Raw genomic sequence first — 17,858 nt, forward strand, 5'->3', positions numbered from 1 at the left:
GTAAGTTTGCCCACTTACAAATAAATTAAGAGTCTATCATTGTAATGGTAGGTTTATTATCTATCAAGGTGTTTGACCGAAAGCCAAATTCATACCACCACCTTGAAAAACACAATTTCTTAGGTTTTGACAATTTTAAGTCTTTTAAAAGTATGTGCTTTATTTATAAATGTTTACATGGACTGCCCCCCCCCCCCCTCCCTCCCTTAGGGGAATTCATCCACAAAAAACACACTGGACGCTGCACTAGGTCAGACACCAGAGGAGACTGTGAAGTCCACCGCAGACGGACCACTTTTGGACAAAATGTCCTCTCCGTTAAAGGCAGCTCCTTGTGGAACAGCCTCCCAACTGAGATACGGGATTGTCCCACCCTCAATAGCTTCAAAGGTCAACTCAAAGAATGGTTGAGAAACAAACAGACGTGCTATCACCGCTAAATGCACTTTAACACAGGGGTATCTCCTCTTGCACTTTAACACAGGGGTATCTCCTCTTGCACTTTAACACAGGGGTATCTCCTCTTGCACTTTAACACAGGGGTATCTCCTCTTGCACTTTACATGTCGTTGCTGCTATATTGTATCACCATGTCATAAATACCTGTGTATGCTGCTTTTTTGCACTTTTTACATATCATGTATTTTGTTTTTGCTATGTTTGTAAAATGTAAACTTCTTAAATGTTTTATGTGAGGGACTGCGGGTGGAAATTAGCTCAAAGCTAAATCTGGCACTGTTACGCTTGACACATTTGAATGTTTGAAGTGTTCATTACTGTGCATTGTCCCTGCCAAATAAACGATTAAAAAAGAAATAAGAATCAATCAATCAATCAATCAGTTTCCATCCTCTCCACCATGGGCAAGACTAAAGAGCTCTCTAAAGACCTCGGAGACATGATTGTCCCTGTCACCCTCTGATGACTGCAAAAGGCTGGAAAGCAGTCTTATAGATTGTTAATTTCTTTGTAAGTGGGCTAAACTTACAAAACCTGCAAGGGATCAAATACGTATTTCCTCCACAAGCAGTATTTGTTAGCATGTGTTACCTTTAGCATCTGCACAGCGTTCCTGATGGCGTGTGCAGACGGAGGTTGAGGAGCTTTGGACAGGAAGTCAGCGACAGGACAGGAGGAGGGGGCCAGCAGCTTGGTCTGCAGACACAGCTCCTGAAACACAACATGGAAGCATTCATCAATACTACAGGATTTTAGTAGTACACTGCATTTACTGCAATAAATACATGGTTTAAAGGCAGCAGATTGACTTGCTCCAGGAACAGACATGGCTCTAAGATGTCTACTATATTTTTTAAATGTTTAATTAGTACAGACAATTAATGAAACCATCAATCAAACAAGATAAGTAGAAGCAGGAGGGCAGAAAGCATACTGTAGCTGATAAAGAAAATAGCTGATAGTCCTCCAGATTCAGGATTACAAAATAATAAATAAATCAGTATATAAATACACACACAAATAAACAAAATCCTATATATACATACATTCTTGTTTGCATACAAAACTAATCTGAGAAACCTACTTTCATTGTCTTAAATTATTATGTTTACGGTCATATTTCTGTGGTATTTTAAACAAGTTTCAGTAAATTATGTCGAGTAAAAAAAAATGTGTGTGTGTGTGTGTGTGTGTGTGTGTGTGTGTGTGTGTGTGTGTGTGTGTGTGTGTGTGTGTGTGTGTATACCTGCAGAGGCATCCTCAGCAGCTGTGGAACCTGGAACTCCAGCATGTTGCTGAACCTGAGGCGACTGAAGAGGTGGAAACAGATCCCAGGTCTGCAGCGCCCCGCTCTGTGGACACGTCAACTTTGGGTTAACATTAAAGGTCCCCTATTATACTGTCTTACATCAATATATCACAGGTCTCAGATATACACAGAACCTGTCTCTGATTGGCTGAAACACCAAACAGATCATTGCAGCATCCCATAATCCCCTCTGTTTCAGCCCTGTTTCCAAAGTGCTGATTCTCTGTCTGTTACTTTAGATGAAAATAAGGAGCCCCTCCCCACGCCCCTCTGAGAGAGATTTGGTTAGAAATAACTCAATGGTGCTCTAGGAGGAGATTCAGGTGATAAGGTGGGGGGGGGGGTTACCTTGGTTGGTGATTGGCTAATGGTTACACAAGACAAAACATCGTTATGACATCATAAAGTGGCCAAAATCTGATCAGCTCATTTTCAGACAAGTTTTTATATAAATGGATCAGGACAAAAAGAGAGAATCTTTGTTCCTGAAACTTTCAGAGTCTCTTTCCACAGAGGGGACACATGTTGATGTAGAAGAGACATGAAGAAGAGGGGACACATGTTGATGTAGAAGAGACATGAAGAAGAGGGGACACGTGTTGATGTAGAAGAGACATGAAGAAGAGGGGACACGTGTTGATGTAGAAGAGACATGAGGAAGAGGGGACACATGTTGATGTAGAAGAGACATGAAGAAGAGGGGACACATGTTGATGTAGAAGAGACATGAAGAAGAGGGGACACATGTTGATGGAGAAGAGACATGAAGAAGAGGGGACACGTGTTGATGTAGAAGAGACATGAAGAAGAGGGGACACGTGTTGATGTAGAAGAGACATGAAGAAGAGGGGACACATGTTGATGTAGAAGAGACATGAAGAAGAGGGGACACATGTTGATGAAGAAGAGACATGGAGAAGAGGGGACACATGTTGATGAAGAAGAGACATGAAGAAGAGGGGACACATGTTGATGTAGAAGAGACATGAAGAAGAGGGGACACATGTTGATGTAGAAGAGACATGAAGAAGAGGGGACACATGTTGATGTAGAAGAGACATGAAGAAGAGGGGACACATGTTGATGTAGAAGAGACATGAAGAAGAGGGGACACATGTTGATGTAGAAGAGACATGAAGAAGAGGGGACACATGTTGATGTAGAAGAGACATGAAGAAGAGGGGACACATGTTGATGTAGAAGAGACATGAAGAAGAGGGGACACGTGTTGATGTAGAAGAGACATGAAGAAGAGGGGACACGTGTTGATGTAGAAGAGACATGAGGAAGAGGGGACACATGTTGATGTAGAAGAGACATGAAGAAGAGGGGACACATGTTGATGTAGAAGAGACATGAAGAAGAGGGGACACATGTTAATGTAGAAGAGACATGAAGAAGAGGGGACACATGTTGATGGAGAAGAGACATGAAGAAGAGGGGACACGTGTTGATGTAGAAGAGACATGAAGAAGAGGGGACACGTGTTGATGTAGAAGAGACATGAAGAAGAGGGGACACATGTTGATGTAGAAGAGACATGAAGAAGAGGGGACACATGTTGATGAAGAAGAGACATGGAGAAGAGGGGACACATGTTGATGAAGAAGAGACATGAAGAAGAGGGGACACATGTTGATGTAGAAGAGACATGAAGAAGAGGGGACACATGTTGATGTAGAAGAGACATGAAGAAGAGGGGACACATGTTGATGTAGAAGAGACATGAAGAAGAGGGGACACATGTTGATGTAGAAGAGACATGAAGAAGAGGGGACACATGTTGATGTAGAAGAGACATGAAGAAGAGGGGACACATGTTGATGTAGAAGAGACATGAAGAAAAGGGGACACATGTTGATGTAGAAGAGACATGAAGAAGAGGGGACACATGTTGATGTAGAAGAGACATGAAGAAGAGGGGACACATGTTGATGAAGAAGAGACATGGAGAAGAGGGGACACATGTTGATGTAGAAGAGACATGAAGAAGAGGGGACACATGTTGATGTAGAAGAGACATGAAGAAGAGGGGACACATGCTGATGTAGAAGAGACATGAAGAAGAGGATTTTGCACAATAGGTGACCTTTAAGTCAATCTCAGATCCCCCAAAACAACACGTCTAAGGGGCCACACCGTCACAATTTAACAAAAACGTTCACGTCAGGTCACAGGCATGATTTATCAGGTGAGATGTAAGGTTTAATATATTTGTTACGTTATTAAAAAGGCTGCATTTGGTTTTATTTGGATCATCGGTTGATGTTACCTTCCCTTCCTTTGCAGAGCGCTGGCTTTTGAGATCCAAACCGTCTTCAACATGGAGACATGACTGAGGGTATCAAAGGACTTCTGCACCAGGAAAAACATCAAGGAGTTCATTACTAACCACATCATTCAAATATGTCTTTAGACGTCATGTTACTCTTGTATTGTGAATAGTTTCGTCAGCAGTAACTGTACCTCTTTGACCTTTCCTGAATCAATGACGAAAATCACATCGTTGATGGTGATGCTCGTCTCAGCTATGTTAGTGGAGAGGATCTGAAAGGAGAAACAAGACCACATATTAACATAAGATGTACTTTATTGATGCCAATTTGGGTAGTAGGGTACAGAAACAGAGTATTTGAGGTAGTAGGGTACAGAAACAGAGTATTTGGGGTAGTAGGGTTCAGTAACAGAGTATCTGAGGTAGTAGGGTTCAGTAACTAGAGTATTTGAGGTAGTAGGGTACAGTAACAGAGTATTTGAGGTAGTAGGGTTCAGTAACTAGAGTATTTGAGGTAGTAGGGTACAGAAACAGAGTATTTGGGGTAGTAGGGTACAGTAACTAGAGTATTTGAGGTAGTAGGGTACAGTAACTGGAGTGAAGGTACAGTTAACCAGTCAAGATGCTGCAGACCTGTGTTACTCTTGAATTAAATATATATTAGGGACGTCAGAGACTCACTATCTTCCTGATCCCAGGTGGAGAGGGCTTCATGGCTTTCCTCTGATCCAGGGTCTGCATGTCTGAATGTAGAGTGAACACCTGGAACCTGAGAGACAACACTTCAGTCAGAAACACACAACAAAACACCGTGCTAACGCTACACTGACCACATGCCAAACAAATGTATAAATACTTAAGGAATGCTGTATTTATCTACATATTACATTACCATTAATGAACATCTTAAAGGTCACCTATCAAGTCATTTTTAGGAATAGAGAGAAGGTTGTATTTTCTGACACTTTGTGAGTTCCCTGACACACCGGGGACACATGTTTATGTATAAAAAACATTACTGAAAACCAAACAGTGCTGTAGATATTGCATGATGTTCAAAAGTCTTCCATTCTTTTTAAAGTATAAGTTCACCTGTCAGAGTGGATCGTGAATCTCTTGTCGTCGTACAGGAGGCGGTCCCTGAGTGACACGATGTCATCGTATCCAGGAAGAAAAACAAGGAGAGCACCTGGAGAGCAACAGGAAAAAGTTATTAGAAAATCCTGAACGGCATTCCCTGAAATCTGCAAATCAAGCAGGCAGTGATCCTTCTCTGGTTGCCATGAAATAAACGTATAGGCCGACCCGGAAGTAAGCGGCTGGTTCCCTCGACAAAAAAGCAACGGGATTACTCCATAGGATTTTGGAATATTGTAAAAAATAAGATCTGTGGAAAAGGAACCTGTTTGATAAATGCACGTTTTGTTCATCCGGATAATCTCCACACGTCGACCCTACTTTTATCATTTTTGAATCAGAAATCTAATCGCCAGAAGCAAAATGCTAACGTTATGCTCTAAAGCCACTGGTGGTCCGTGAGCGCCCCCTAGTGGTCCGTGGGTATATTGGTAAAATGTCACATTTGAAATGAATAAATACATTTGAGTTTTCCGCACTCTCGCGGGAATATCTCCGCAATGAAGCAAGCTTAAGTTTCACTTTCAATAGCATGATATAGCCCAGCGCAACACCTTCATCACACATGTTGCCACTTGTTTTGACCATTTTCAGGCGATTTGTATAATCTGTTCTAAAAAAACGATGTGATTTTGGATATTTGTGGAGTTAGGTGGTCCTTGGTATGAAAACGTTTGAGAAACACTGCTCTAAAGGAACTACAGCCGAGTTCAGCAGCACGACTTCAACGTCACGCCAACTTAAGATCGATATTAAAAAACACAGATTCTAAATGGTACAAGTTGAAGCGTTTGTTTGAACAGTTTGCAGGAGTCAGGTACTTGGAGGAGTGTTTACGTGTTCGGCGTAATGACGTATAACAGCCTCCACCACGTCTGTAGTCCTATTCAGCCACTTGGTAACAACCATCGTTTTTCAGACACGTCAACTCTTCAGAAATCACCAGTGGGGTCACTGCTGATGGATTTAATGTCGTAGAACAAAACGTGATCCGTCTCTTCAATTTGTGTCAACCACAGACCTTATTTCGAGCTATATAATATATAAGTTAGTTTGCCCTGTTCTGCTTGAAAGCAAGTACCTGCCTCCTGCAAACTGTTCAAACAAACGCTTCAACTTGTACAATTTAGAATCTGTGTTTTTGAATATGGATCTTAAGTTGGCGTGACGTTGAAGTCCTGCTGCTGAAATGCCTGAATTTATCAAACAGGTTCGTTTTCCACAGATCTTATTTTTTCCAATATTCCAAAATCCTATGGAGAAATCCCGTTGCTTTTTGCCGAGGGAACCAGCCGCTTACTTCTGGGTCTGCCTACAGAAATACGTCATCACTGCACGACTCAATAGGAAGCTAAATGTGAAGGTGCCGAGGCTCACCTTCACTGGTGGTGGAGCAGATGTTGTGCATCAGATCCATGATGAGGTCCAGGTCCACGAAGTCATCATCAAAGCTGTGGTGGTAGAGTTTGAGCAGCTCCTGCTCTTCAGGGCCGATCTCTGCGGCGTGATGATGAACCAGAGAGGATTCATCCTGACTGCTCACCTCTCCCAGAGGACTGGCAACGAGACGCAAGATTAGCACTTTATAAAAACCCTCTAAAACAATATATGATGATTGGAGTTCAGGAGGTGTTTAAATATAACAAATGTCACCTTTAAGAAGAGTTGAAGCATGAATAATTAAAGATGAGTCCCCCCTTACTGTATTTACATCTTCATAATGGAGCAATCATTTTCACATAAATTCAAATGACAGGGAAAACTGTGCTATTCCAAATGTATGTTCATCATAAGTAAACCTTCACACTGAGCATTCAGGACAACTTCTAATGTATGGTGATCAACAGAACCAAAAAGAACAACATAGTAACTCTCTCTTTGTTCATTGAGGTTTAAAATGACACTCACATGGAAGATTTGAGTAGATCCATAGCCTCCGTCTGCTGGAAGTGTGTGGCAAAGTCTAACCCTGTCCTGAAATGAAATGAAAACACACACACATGCATTTAAAGCACACACTTGTGCCAAACAGCTTGATGTTGAGTGAAATTGTGATAAACTGTTCTGCTTGGTAACATAACATGGTGGGTGTCCTACCAGCCGTTGGAGGCCTTCAGGTTGATGTCGGCCCCCATGTTGAGAAGCTGCTCCATCTGAGGGAGGAAGCCTCGTCCGGCTGCCACCATCAGAGCCGAGGAGCCGGTGTCACTGTGCCGGTAGTCCACTGCGGCAAGGAGAACAACCGTGAGGAAAAGCTAGTTTTTGAAAATATCTGCTTCATGGAGTTTTTGAAAAGGATTCTTATTGTTGGGAAAATACTGAATGTACTCTTCCAATATCAGAGTACACATGATAACAAAGGTATCCCAACTGTAGCTGTGTACATGACAGGATGTATGATTACCTAGAAAAAATCTGAATTTTGAGGAAAAAGTCAGAATTTTGTGAAAGTTAGGATTTTGAGAAAAAAGTCAACATTTTGGAAGAAAGTCAGAATTTTGAGAGAAAAGCCAACATTTTGAGAAAAAAAACTCAGTGTTTTGTACATGACAAGATTTACGATTACCTACAAGAACCGGTATTCCTCCATCTTGGTATTCAGAAAAGTCAGAATTTTGAGATTTTGAGAAAAAAGTCAACATTTTTAGATTCTTAGAAATAGGTCAGCATTTTGAGAAAAAATACATAATTTTGAGATTTTGCTGACCTGTGTTTATTTAACACAAGATAAAAGACCATTATATACTACAGCAACAGAGATATAGACTACAGTAGTTAGAGGTATTGAGCCCTGAGTCGTACCGTTCACATTCTCATAGAGGATGAGGTTGAAGAGCTGAATGAAAGCGTCCTGGTCTTCGTTCAGGAAGATGTTTGTAATGCACGAGTCCATTTCCTTCAGCAGCCACGGAACCAGCTGCTCGGTGTCGTTCTCCATCTGAGACGCAAAACAAAAATCACACATCATCACTCAGACATATAGGGAGAGAATACAAAGTTCAGGGCAATGTTGAAACTGCTGTGGAGCTCAATAAAGGACACATTTAATTATCGATCCGGTCCTTTAACGGTACTCTCATCGGTTCTTTTGGAAGAAAAAAAAGGTAAATTAACTAAACAAATTGTAAATAATGTGAACTTATAGAACTGTAAAAAACAAACAAAAAACAAGTATTTACTCATACTGCATAAATACAGTGGTACAGAGCAGCACAGGTGGGGCAGACAGGTATGCTGCAAAAAGGCCTAACGGTTCTTCTGGAGGAAGATTGAGGTATACACAACACCTGACGTGGAAACGTTACTCGTGGATGGGGCTACAGAGCTACCAGAAAGACAGTCGAACCCGGTGCATTGCTCCGTCTGGATGTGGAGCACTTTTACAAGATGTTTAGACTAATTACTCGTGTTACCGCCCTTACATGCTAAACTCTTAGTGCACTTTTGGTAACGAGCATTGTCCACGAGACGGGTAAAGTTTAACCACACCACGGAGTGCTGTCTGTGTGTGTGTGTGTGTGTGCGTGCGTGCGTGCGTGTGTGTGTGCGTGCGTGCGTGCGTGTGTGTTACCGGCTTGTTGTCCAGGAAGGCAGGTACAGAAACAGGACTCATGCGTCTCTCCTCCACACAGCTGCTCTCCACCGCCTCGCACCACTCCTTCAAGTTCTTCTGCTTCTTCTCCTCTGAGGATGGGATGCACAGGAGGTTAAGATGAAGCCAGGATGCATTTTTCAATCATCAAATAACTAATTCTTCATACTTCTCTGTGTCTCTTCCTTGTATTTCTTCATGTCCTTGTTGTTGAAGCCCGTCAGCCGCAGGATGTCCTCCAGGAAGAGTTCCTTCACTTCAAACAGTCGTCCTTTCACTAAATATGAAACACATTTATTAACATCAGATTTCACCTCAACTTGTGGAAAGACTGAATTTCCATCATATCAGTTAATTATCTTTGTATCTCTCATAAACATTTTTCTAATTTGAGTAAAGAAGTTGAGTCAGTACTTCTGCTTTCACCAGAGTATTTTTAAACACGAGTATCTGTACTTCTACTTGAGTAAAGGATGTGTGTACGTTTGCCCTCTCTGGGTTCAAACCCCGCTTCAGCCGGACTTACGGTGGATGATAGGGCAGGATCCGAAGTACTTTAGAAACAGGTCTACGTCCAGAGCGGCGCTGGAGAGGATCAGCTTCAGCGAGGGGATCTTCTGAAGAACATCTCGCAACTTAGTGAGCAGGAAGTCAGTCAGACCGTCTCGCTCGTGCACCTCGTCCTGTTAGAACAAAGCAAGTCACTTTAATATGGAGGCTTTTCTCAGAACGAGAGCCACACTGGGAGCTGAAACACTTTTAAAGAGGAACTGAACATCCCCTGAACATCCTGCAGTGGTTTACCTCTACACCTCTGATGTACTGATGGACTCCAGGGGTGCAGATCATTAGTCTTTTTTATTAAGGAAGGTTCCTAACGTGGTGAAATGACCCTGAAGTTCCTAAGTGTCAGCCATGATAAGAGCTGTTTGGATTCTCTAGATCAGGGATGGCCGCATGTGGCCCCCACCTCCTCTTTTTGCGGCCCTCAGATCAATTTAGCAACAACGTAATTAATTAAAAAATACCGTCCACTAGACTCCTAGTTACGTCGCGAGCTGCATAGATGTCATCTTAATGTTTAATCTTAATGCACACGCATTTTCCGTGCTTTCCAATAGTTTAAAATAGTTTTATTCCACTGTTAAATAACCTGTTCAACACAAACATGCCACTTGTCAAAATTAAATAACCTTTCTGTGAACTGATATTTGTTTAGTGAGCTTATTAGAGGATGTTCCCTGAACGATTGTAAAATGTCAATGAAGATGTCAGACTTAGTATATTTGTTAATAATTACATACAACACATGGAATTTGTGTGTGTGTGTGTGTGTGTGTTCCAAGTGAATCTGCAGCCCCCTGGTGGCCAGTACATAAATGATGTGGCCCCCCACCACCATCCAAGTTGCCCATCCCTGCTCTAGATGAAAGGAAAGGAGCTTCAATGCTTCCTTTGATATCTCCTTTTAGCTTAGGATACATTAGACCAGGGTTTTCAAAAAGAAAGCAAATTAAGACGTCCTTTAATGTCTTCCATGTTTGAATGGTGATGTGCACAGTAACAGATGCATAGGCCTGACCAGTAATGCATATGTCGCATAAAGTGCTATATATACTAATTGGGATTATTTTCAATTAATAAGAGTGGATAGGAGGGTGAGTAAACATTTACTTTACAAACGTTGGTAATGAAGTAATGTATTTTTTACTATTGTCCACGTCCAAGGCGAAGAATCTAGATATTTTAGTAGTCCATCTATGTAAAATTATAGTTTTTCCATGACAGACGCACATCAATAACATCCACTGGTGCATCATAAATATGTCGCCGAGTGTAAGTGGAGTCAGATTCTCTTAGCACCGCCATTTTCTTTCCTGTTCTGATGAATTCTCCTTCACATCGTTCCTTAACCCCATGATGTGTCATACTGTGGTTAAGGAAAGAAATTAGGAAAAGACAGAACCAGATTTTTTGACAATTCGCCCACAACCCAAAACATTGCTTCCCAGTCTCATTACTCTTCAAAGATCATCCCCAGCTTCCTTTCAGTAGCATTACAGGGTGAAGCAGTTTTCTGAGACTGTGGGTTTATGTTTATTTGTTGTCCTAATGCTCACCACGATGACATGTGTGACGTTTGTCAGGCTGGCGTCTCCAGACATCAACGTTCGGAGGAAGACTCCACTGGTGCAAAAGGTCAGCAGTGTCTTGGGGGAGACCCTGGGGGATTACAGTTACAAGTCATTTTCATATAAAGCAGGACAAGGGCTCCTTAAGCTTGCACATGTTTGATAGGAGAGTTACAACAGTTAGCAGGGCCATGCTACACCCACACCTCTCATAATCTTTTAAACCATGAATATGTAAAAAACTGCTGGATTCAGCTATCTGAGAAATGGACTTTGTTCGTCTGTAATCACATGACTACACATTTAGTGCAAGAGTCGCTATATCTTCAAACCTTTGATAATGATGTGTCCTTGCTAGTAAAATGTCACATAACAGGCATGGAAAGCTTCATATTGTGTAAGGCAGAGACGTGTAACAGACTTGTTAAATGCCCAAATCTCTACGAGTGAATACTGTTTGTAAGCTGCTTAAACTAAATCAAGTCGGCTAATTGAGTTGTACAATCTGGAAATACTATTATTTCAATATATTTAAGATAAGTACGCCATAACTTTGAGTCTTTACAATAACAAAAATGGTGAACAGATTGGATGAGAGTACAAATAAGGTAACTTTCTGGTTAAAACTTCCATATATTATCCTGAAAATGTCAGAAATTGAATCAATAACCCTAAAAAAAGTGTCCAAATCATCCAAGTTCTTTTTTTACTATTGTCCCCAAAGGCTATAATGCCAGTGTATGAATGAGAGATACAAAGATAATTAACTGAAAAGTCAGTCTTTCCACAGGTTGAAGGGTCATCTGTGTTGGGGAATCATTTGCCCCGCATGTCCTCCTTCGCCCTCTGACGCAGATGACCAACCTTGAGCAGCCGCTATCTCCCGTAAGGAGGGGCTGCCCGAGCAAGTTGTTGTTACCAGTTTGTGACCGGGCAACTCTCAGTCAGAGATAGTTATTGTTGTGGGACACCTGGAACTAGTGTTGTCACGATACCAACATTTTGGTTTCGATACCAAGTCAAGAATTGCGATTCCGATTCTTTTTCTTTTATTATTTTCATGATCAATAAAATTGTAGTTTATCTGTTAAGTGTTTTCTTACAACATGGTCTCTTCTTTATACTTGAGTTTATGTGATTTCTTTGATAGTTAACTTTATATTTTATTAACATGTAATAGTACAGTAATATAAATAATTATTGACACAATGTACATTGCAGATGTTAGCCACATTGGTAAGTTAGCTAAACAGATAGCCATATTAGACAGTTATCATTGCCATTAATTGCCTCGTCAAACTACGAAAACGTTCGTTTGTCACAAAATAAATGACACTTGTTTGACTTAGATTTGAGGACATGGGCTTGAGCATGATGTAATTATGTTATCTATCACATTCGCTAACCTGTCTGTCTTTAAATTCTTTAAACAGCTCTGGATGCCGGTCGGCGAGGTGCTTAGCCAAGTTTGATGTGTTGGCTCCCTTGGTTTGCAGGGATCTAAAACATGTCTTACATGCCCCTTTCACACCAACGCAACTCCGGTTCAAGCTCCGCTAGAGCTTTTCTGGTTCAGAACCGGTTCTTCGGTTTAGCGCCGGCTCTTTTCACACCGCTCAGAGCCCGACTGGTGCTGCCGCTGCTGCGTCATGACGTCACAGTTTACGTCGCTGAGTTTCTCCCCAACGCCGGAGCTCACTTCACAACAACAACGGGCCGGGGACTGCGTTGCTTTTAATCATACGAAGCCAGATTAAATTAAATAACGACTTCTCCAACCTTATACTTTTCTCCAGAGTGCCGTGGTTCATTGTTTATTAATGTGTTTCAGCGGCATTTACCGACCGCTGCAGTGCTGGCCGGCTGCTCTTCAACGGGAGTGTATTCTCCCGTTAGCTCCGGGTTAGCTCACACGGCTCTAAAGTATTCACTGTCTGACTGTCACACAAGCAGCTGATACATATCCCCAGTTCCCCTTAAGTGAATGTGTGTCAGTCTGAATTGACGCTGTTTGGTGTCAGTCTGAATTGACGCTGTTTGGCATCACAACGCTGTTATGAAAGTTTCTCTGGTATAACATGGGTGATGTTAGCATAGCAACCGAAGCTAAACTGACTACTTGCTAAGCAGTTTTCTACAGGCACTTTTTACCGACGTATTTTTCATTATGATTCTACTTGTGATAGTCGGACATGACAACCTGTGCAGCCCATGTATTGATTCCATCCGATAGCTGCTATAATAACAAACGTCTGCCTGCTCTCCACAATGATCAATAACAGCGAACGGATGGTCAAAGTAAGGTACAAATAAACAGAATCACACGAAGCCTGGTTAGTGTTGCCTGACTTTATAAAGTGTGTTTTTTTTAACAAGTGTGTGGTTGCGTTCTAGTCACTTTGCTCAGCACTACTGCTTGTTACAACTTTTATTTGCCGTACTCGCCTTAAGTGTTAGCTCAGGTTAATCTCGCCCCCCTCCGACGTAAGCGTGACGTATGCGGTTCTTGCTTCTAGACGGACAACTTTTTGGTGCTCGAAACGAACCGGATTCCGGAGCTATGACGCTGCTCCGCTGCGGTGTGAACAGGAAAACCCGGTGCTTTTCAAGCACCAGCACCGAACCGGCCCTGAAACACCGTTGGTGTGAAAGGGGTAACAGACCGGCCTCGTGGTGTCCGTAGGCTTGCCCTCACTGTCAGAGATATAGCTACAATACTTCAAAATGTAGCTTCTGGCGTCTTTTTTGTCAACAAGCCGAGGCGCAGTGGCAGTTGCACTCCCACTTGCAGCCATGCTCTGGCAGCTAGCGCGTGCACGAGAGAGGGGAGGCACTTAGAGCGTGCTTGAGAGGGGAGGGACTGCAGGCACGACTGCAGTGCAGGGAGTGGAAGCAGAGCGCTGAACACACACGGCTCTTATTAAAACAGCGCTTTCTCACCGGAGTACTTTTCCCCGTCATTCTTAAAGTACCGATACTAATGAAACGGAGGAATCGTAACGTTTTTAACGGAAGGGTATCGCGGTACCTTTCAAGTATCGGTACACCGTGCAACACTACCTGGAACACATCCTTCTCGGGGTGTAGATGACCCCGAGCCATAAGCGACAACAAATGTGATTCAGTGTCCCTCAGCTGTTTAGTCTATCTATTGAAGAATGTTGATTATTACACTCTGAACTAGTTAAAACCTGGAGCTACAGGAGGGGTCTTCAGGATTGATTGTGGCATCTCAACCGTGTGGTCAACTCGTGGCCCGTGACATGTCTTGTGAATTCTCCGTCCGAAGCTCCAAATAAACCGTCAGTGTTTGCCATCAAAGCTCCAGCTCTCCTCGTGTCTCTCTCTGAGTCCTGACACCAATTGCTTCAGAAGTTTCCCTGACACAATCTGTTTTATCTGATTTTAATAATGTTAATAAAACTGACATTATCCTGAAAATGTCAGAAATTGACTAAATTCCCCTGAAAACCACTACAAAATTGTCCAAATCATCAAAGTTATTATTTTACTATTATAATGAAATAATAGGCTATAATGCCATTCATTTTATTTAATGCATATTGTGCTAATTGTGCAAATTGCCTAGCATATGCAAGTTAGCATCCGGCAGTTTCTATGTGCTGAGGACCTGTTCTATAATGCAAATTACTTTGGGGTACTCAACATTTCCTGGTTCACTAAGTATGCAACTAGACTGATAAAGAGTAAACATAGTGTAGGTAGTTGATGTACCTGCTCTCCAGTCTGATGTGGTACCCCACAGTCTGACCCACCCTCTCTCCTCTCTCCGCTGCCACCCTCTCAGCCACAGCGATGGCGGCCAGGCGTCTCGGCTGCGTACAGAAGATCCTGCACGGCTCGCCCTTCCTGCTGCAGTCATCCAGGAGGAACTGTGGGATCTGAGAATCACAGAGACACTGGATGAGCTTCACAGAGATCTTCCTAAGGCTCGGATAGGCTATAAAGCAGCGGTTCCCAACCTGTGGGAACGCATTGCAAGTGGGCCGCCAAATAATTTGCAAAACATTATGATTTGTGTGGAAACATTTCATTATTAAGATTTTATTTTATTTTAACATATTTTACTTTCTCATTCTTGATCCTCCTTAGTCATTACAGTCCTTGACAGCGGTCTGTACTACTGGATTTACAAGGTGTTACATGTTCTGAATTGACCAATCAGAACTTGATTTAGCCTCCGTATGGTTTATGGTTGAATGTGGGCCGCGAAAATGTTTTTGATTCTTAAGTGGGCCGCTGCTATAAAGCATTGAATGGTTTAAGAAGGGGTGTCAAACTAAATGTCATCGCGGGTCACATCAGCATTATGGTTGCACTCAAAGGGCCGGTTATAACTTTAAGACTATATAAATATACACATATAAATATTTAATATATATAAAATAATGTATTATATTACATCGTTGCCTCTGCATTGGATTATTATCGGATAACTTCATAATTAACTACGTCTGAAAGCAGAAGTCTAGGGCAAATAATCCAGTCTCTTCAGTGCAAAATGAGATGCATTGTGGGACATGTAGTTTAAGGGCAACGTGCTTAAGGGCCTCCCTGATCCTTCTAACATATTTCAGTTGTAGAGTCAGACCCACCTATAATATATTTCATTTATATAGCACAAAAACAACGTCATCTCAAGGTGCTTCACAATGAGGAGAAAATACAATTAAAACAATTAAAATATAAAGTTATCTAAGGAGCAATATTGAATAAAATATGGTATATATATATATATATATATATATATAAAAAAGGTTAAGAGCATTAAAGGTTAGAATAAAAAGAACCTGTGTAGTTTTTCCCGAGCCGGTCTCCCCCACCACCAGCACCACGCGGCTTTCTCTGATCACGTGGATGATCTCCTCCTGGCGCTCGTGGACAGGAAGAGATTGCCGAAAAGTGTCCAGATCTGACGGGCTCCTTCTCTTCGGCACCGTGGGAATCCCGTTGTTCAGACGTCCGCTCGCTCTGTCACAGCCGCCCTCTGAGGGGAGGAGATTATCACATAAAACGTTTAACACTTGAGTCGTTTTCCTGTCAACTTTATTCCTCCCGGGTTGACAATACAATACATTTTAAACATAGTAAAGTCTTCTGAGAAAGAAAGCCGTTTTTATAGTCTTTAGTAGCAGGCAAGTAGAAGTACTCAGATCTTGTACTTGAGTAAAAGTAGAAGTACTCAGATCGTGTACTTGAGTAAAAGTAGAAGTACTCAGATCTTGTACTTGAGTAAAAGTAGAAGTACTCAGATCTCGTACTTGAGTAAAAGTAGAAGTACTCAGATCTTGTACTTCAGTAAAAGTAGAAGTACTCAGATCTTGTACTTGAGTAAAAGTAGAAGTACTCAGATCTTGTACTTCAGTAAAAGTAGAAGTACTCAGATCATGTACTTGAGTAAAAGTACTCAGATCTTGTACTTGAGTAAAAGTAGAAGTACTCAGATCTTGTACTTCAGTAAAAGTAGAAGTACTCAGATCATGTACTTGAGTAAAAGTACTCAGATCTTGTACTTGAGTAAAAGTAGAAGTACTCAGATCTTGTACTTGAGTAAAAGTAGAAGTACTGAGATCTTGTACTTGAGTAAAAGTAGAAGTACACAGATCTTGTACTTGAGTAAAAGTAGAAGTACTCAGATCTTGTACTTGAGTAAAAGTAGAAGTACACAGATCTTGTACTTGAGTAAAAGTAGAAGTACTCAGATCTGGTACTTGAGTAAAAGTAGAAGTACTCAGATCTGGTACTTGAGTAAAAGTAGAAGTACTCAGATCGTGTACTTGAGTAAAAGTAGAAGTACTCAGATCTTGTACTTGAGTAAAAGTAGAAGTACTCAGATCTTGTACTTGAGTAAAAGTAGAAGTACACAGATCTTGTACTTGAGTAAAAGTAGAAGTACTCAGATCTGGTACTTGAGTAAAAGTAGAAGTACTCAGATCTGGTACTTGAGTAAAAGTAGAAGTACTCAGATCGTGTACTTGAGTAAAAGTAGAAGTACTCAGATCTTGTACTTGAGTAAAAGTAGAAGTACTCAGATCTTGTACTTGAGTAAAAGTAGAAGTACTCAGATCTTGTACTTGAGTAAAAGTAGAAGTACTCAGATCTTGTACTTGAGTAAAAGTAGAAGTACTCAGATCTTGTACTTGAGTAAAAGTAGAAGTACTCAGATCGTGTACTTGAGTAAAAGTAGAAGTACCAGAGTGTAGGAATACTCTGTTACAGTAAAAGTCCTGCATTCAAAAATGTTCTTCAAGTAAAAGTATAAAAGTATCAGCATCAAAATATAGTTAAAGTAGCGACAGTAAAAGTAGTCATTGTGCAGATTGGTCCATTTCAGAACACTATCCTATCAACTTTCGTCCACCAGGGTTGACTATTTATAAAGCATATAGTATTAATAATCACCTAAATCTATGTTATACCTTTTAAGGCAACTTTATTCCTACTTATAACCACAAGTTTCACTCTTCTTTGTGAAATGTATGGTCAAAAAATCTAATTTAACCCAGTGTTAGATCACACTCAGACACTCACCAGATTCTGAAGACACAGACATGCCGTTCCTGGTGTTGGGCTGCATGTCGATGCGCTCCTTATTGCTGACGGGGAACCTCTGCAGGAGGCTGCGGATGGAATATATCGAATTTTGGGAGAGTGGGAGGGGCATGGAGGGCCGAGGTTTGTCCGTGCAGCTCTTTTTCCTCAGGGTGAGGAAGCGATTTGGTCCTTTCCTGAGACAGAGGGAGAGAAATGTCTTTTGTCAACATACAATGTATATTTTATACACATTCAAACACGTTTATTTTACTTAAACCGATATATTATCGACTGCTTAAAGGTGGGGTAGGTAAGTTTGAAAAACCGGCTCGAGTGCGCTAGAATTTGAAAATACACAACCGGAGAAAATCTGCCACTTCCTTACAGAGCCCCTCCTCC

General features: G+C 41.5%; 1 protein-coding gene across 2 annotated transcripts in view; it reads right to left on the reverse strand.

Moving 5' to 3' along the window:
- Nucleotides 1–17,858, reverse strand: part of LOC117478932 (3'-5' RNA helicase YTHDC2) — a 38,217-nt gene that overhangs the window by 15,499 nt on the left and 4,860 nt on the right. For both annotated transcript variants that reach the window (XM_034125900.1, XM_034125901.1), the window contains exons 4-20: nucleotides 17,457–17,653; nucleotides 15,716–15,912; nucleotides 14,640–14,806; nucleotides 10,893–10,995; nucleotides 9,299–9,455; nucleotides 8,942–9,049; nucleotides 8,752–8,864; nucleotides 7,983–8,118; nucleotides 7,278–7,404; nucleotides 7,089–7,154; nucleotides 6,558–6,736; nucleotides 5,136–5,232; nucleotides 4,725–4,812; nucleotides 4,235–4,315; nucleotides 4,041–4,123; nucleotides 1,706–1,811; nucleotides 1,051–1,170 (exon numbers count right to left, since the gene is read on the reverse strand). In XM_034125900.1, coding sequence (XP_033981791.1) covers nucleotides 1,051–1,170; nucleotides 1,706–1,811; nucleotides 4,041–4,123; nucleotides 4,235–4,315; nucleotides 4,725–4,812; nucleotides 5,136–5,232; nucleotides 6,558–6,736; nucleotides 7,089–7,154; nucleotides 7,278–7,404; nucleotides 7,983–8,118; nucleotides 8,752–8,864; nucleotides 8,942–9,049; nucleotides 9,299–9,455; nucleotides 10,893–10,995; nucleotides 14,640–14,806; nucleotides 15,716–15,912; nucleotides 17,457–17,653 — 2,125 coding nt within the window. The remainder of the gene's footprint in view (nucleotides 1–1,050; nucleotides 1,171–1,705; nucleotides 1,812–4,040; nucleotides 4,124–4,234; nucleotides 4,316–4,724; nucleotides 4,813–5,135; nucleotides 5,233–6,557; nucleotides 6,737–7,088; nucleotides 7,155–7,277; nucleotides 7,405–7,982; nucleotides 8,119–8,751; nucleotides 8,865–8,941; nucleotides 9,050–9,298; nucleotides 9,456–10,892; nucleotides 10,996–14,639; nucleotides 14,807–15,715; nucleotides 15,913–17,456; nucleotides 17,654–17,858) is intronic.

This window comes from Trematomus bernacchii, unplaced genomic scaffold (genome assembly GCF_902827165.1).
Source record: "Trematomus bernacchii unplaced genomic scaffold, fTreBer1.1, whole genome shotgun sequence".
Classification (NCBI taxonomy): domain Eukaryota; kingdom Metazoa; phylum Chordata; class Actinopteri; order Perciformes; family Nototheniidae; genus Trematomus; species Trematomus bernacchii.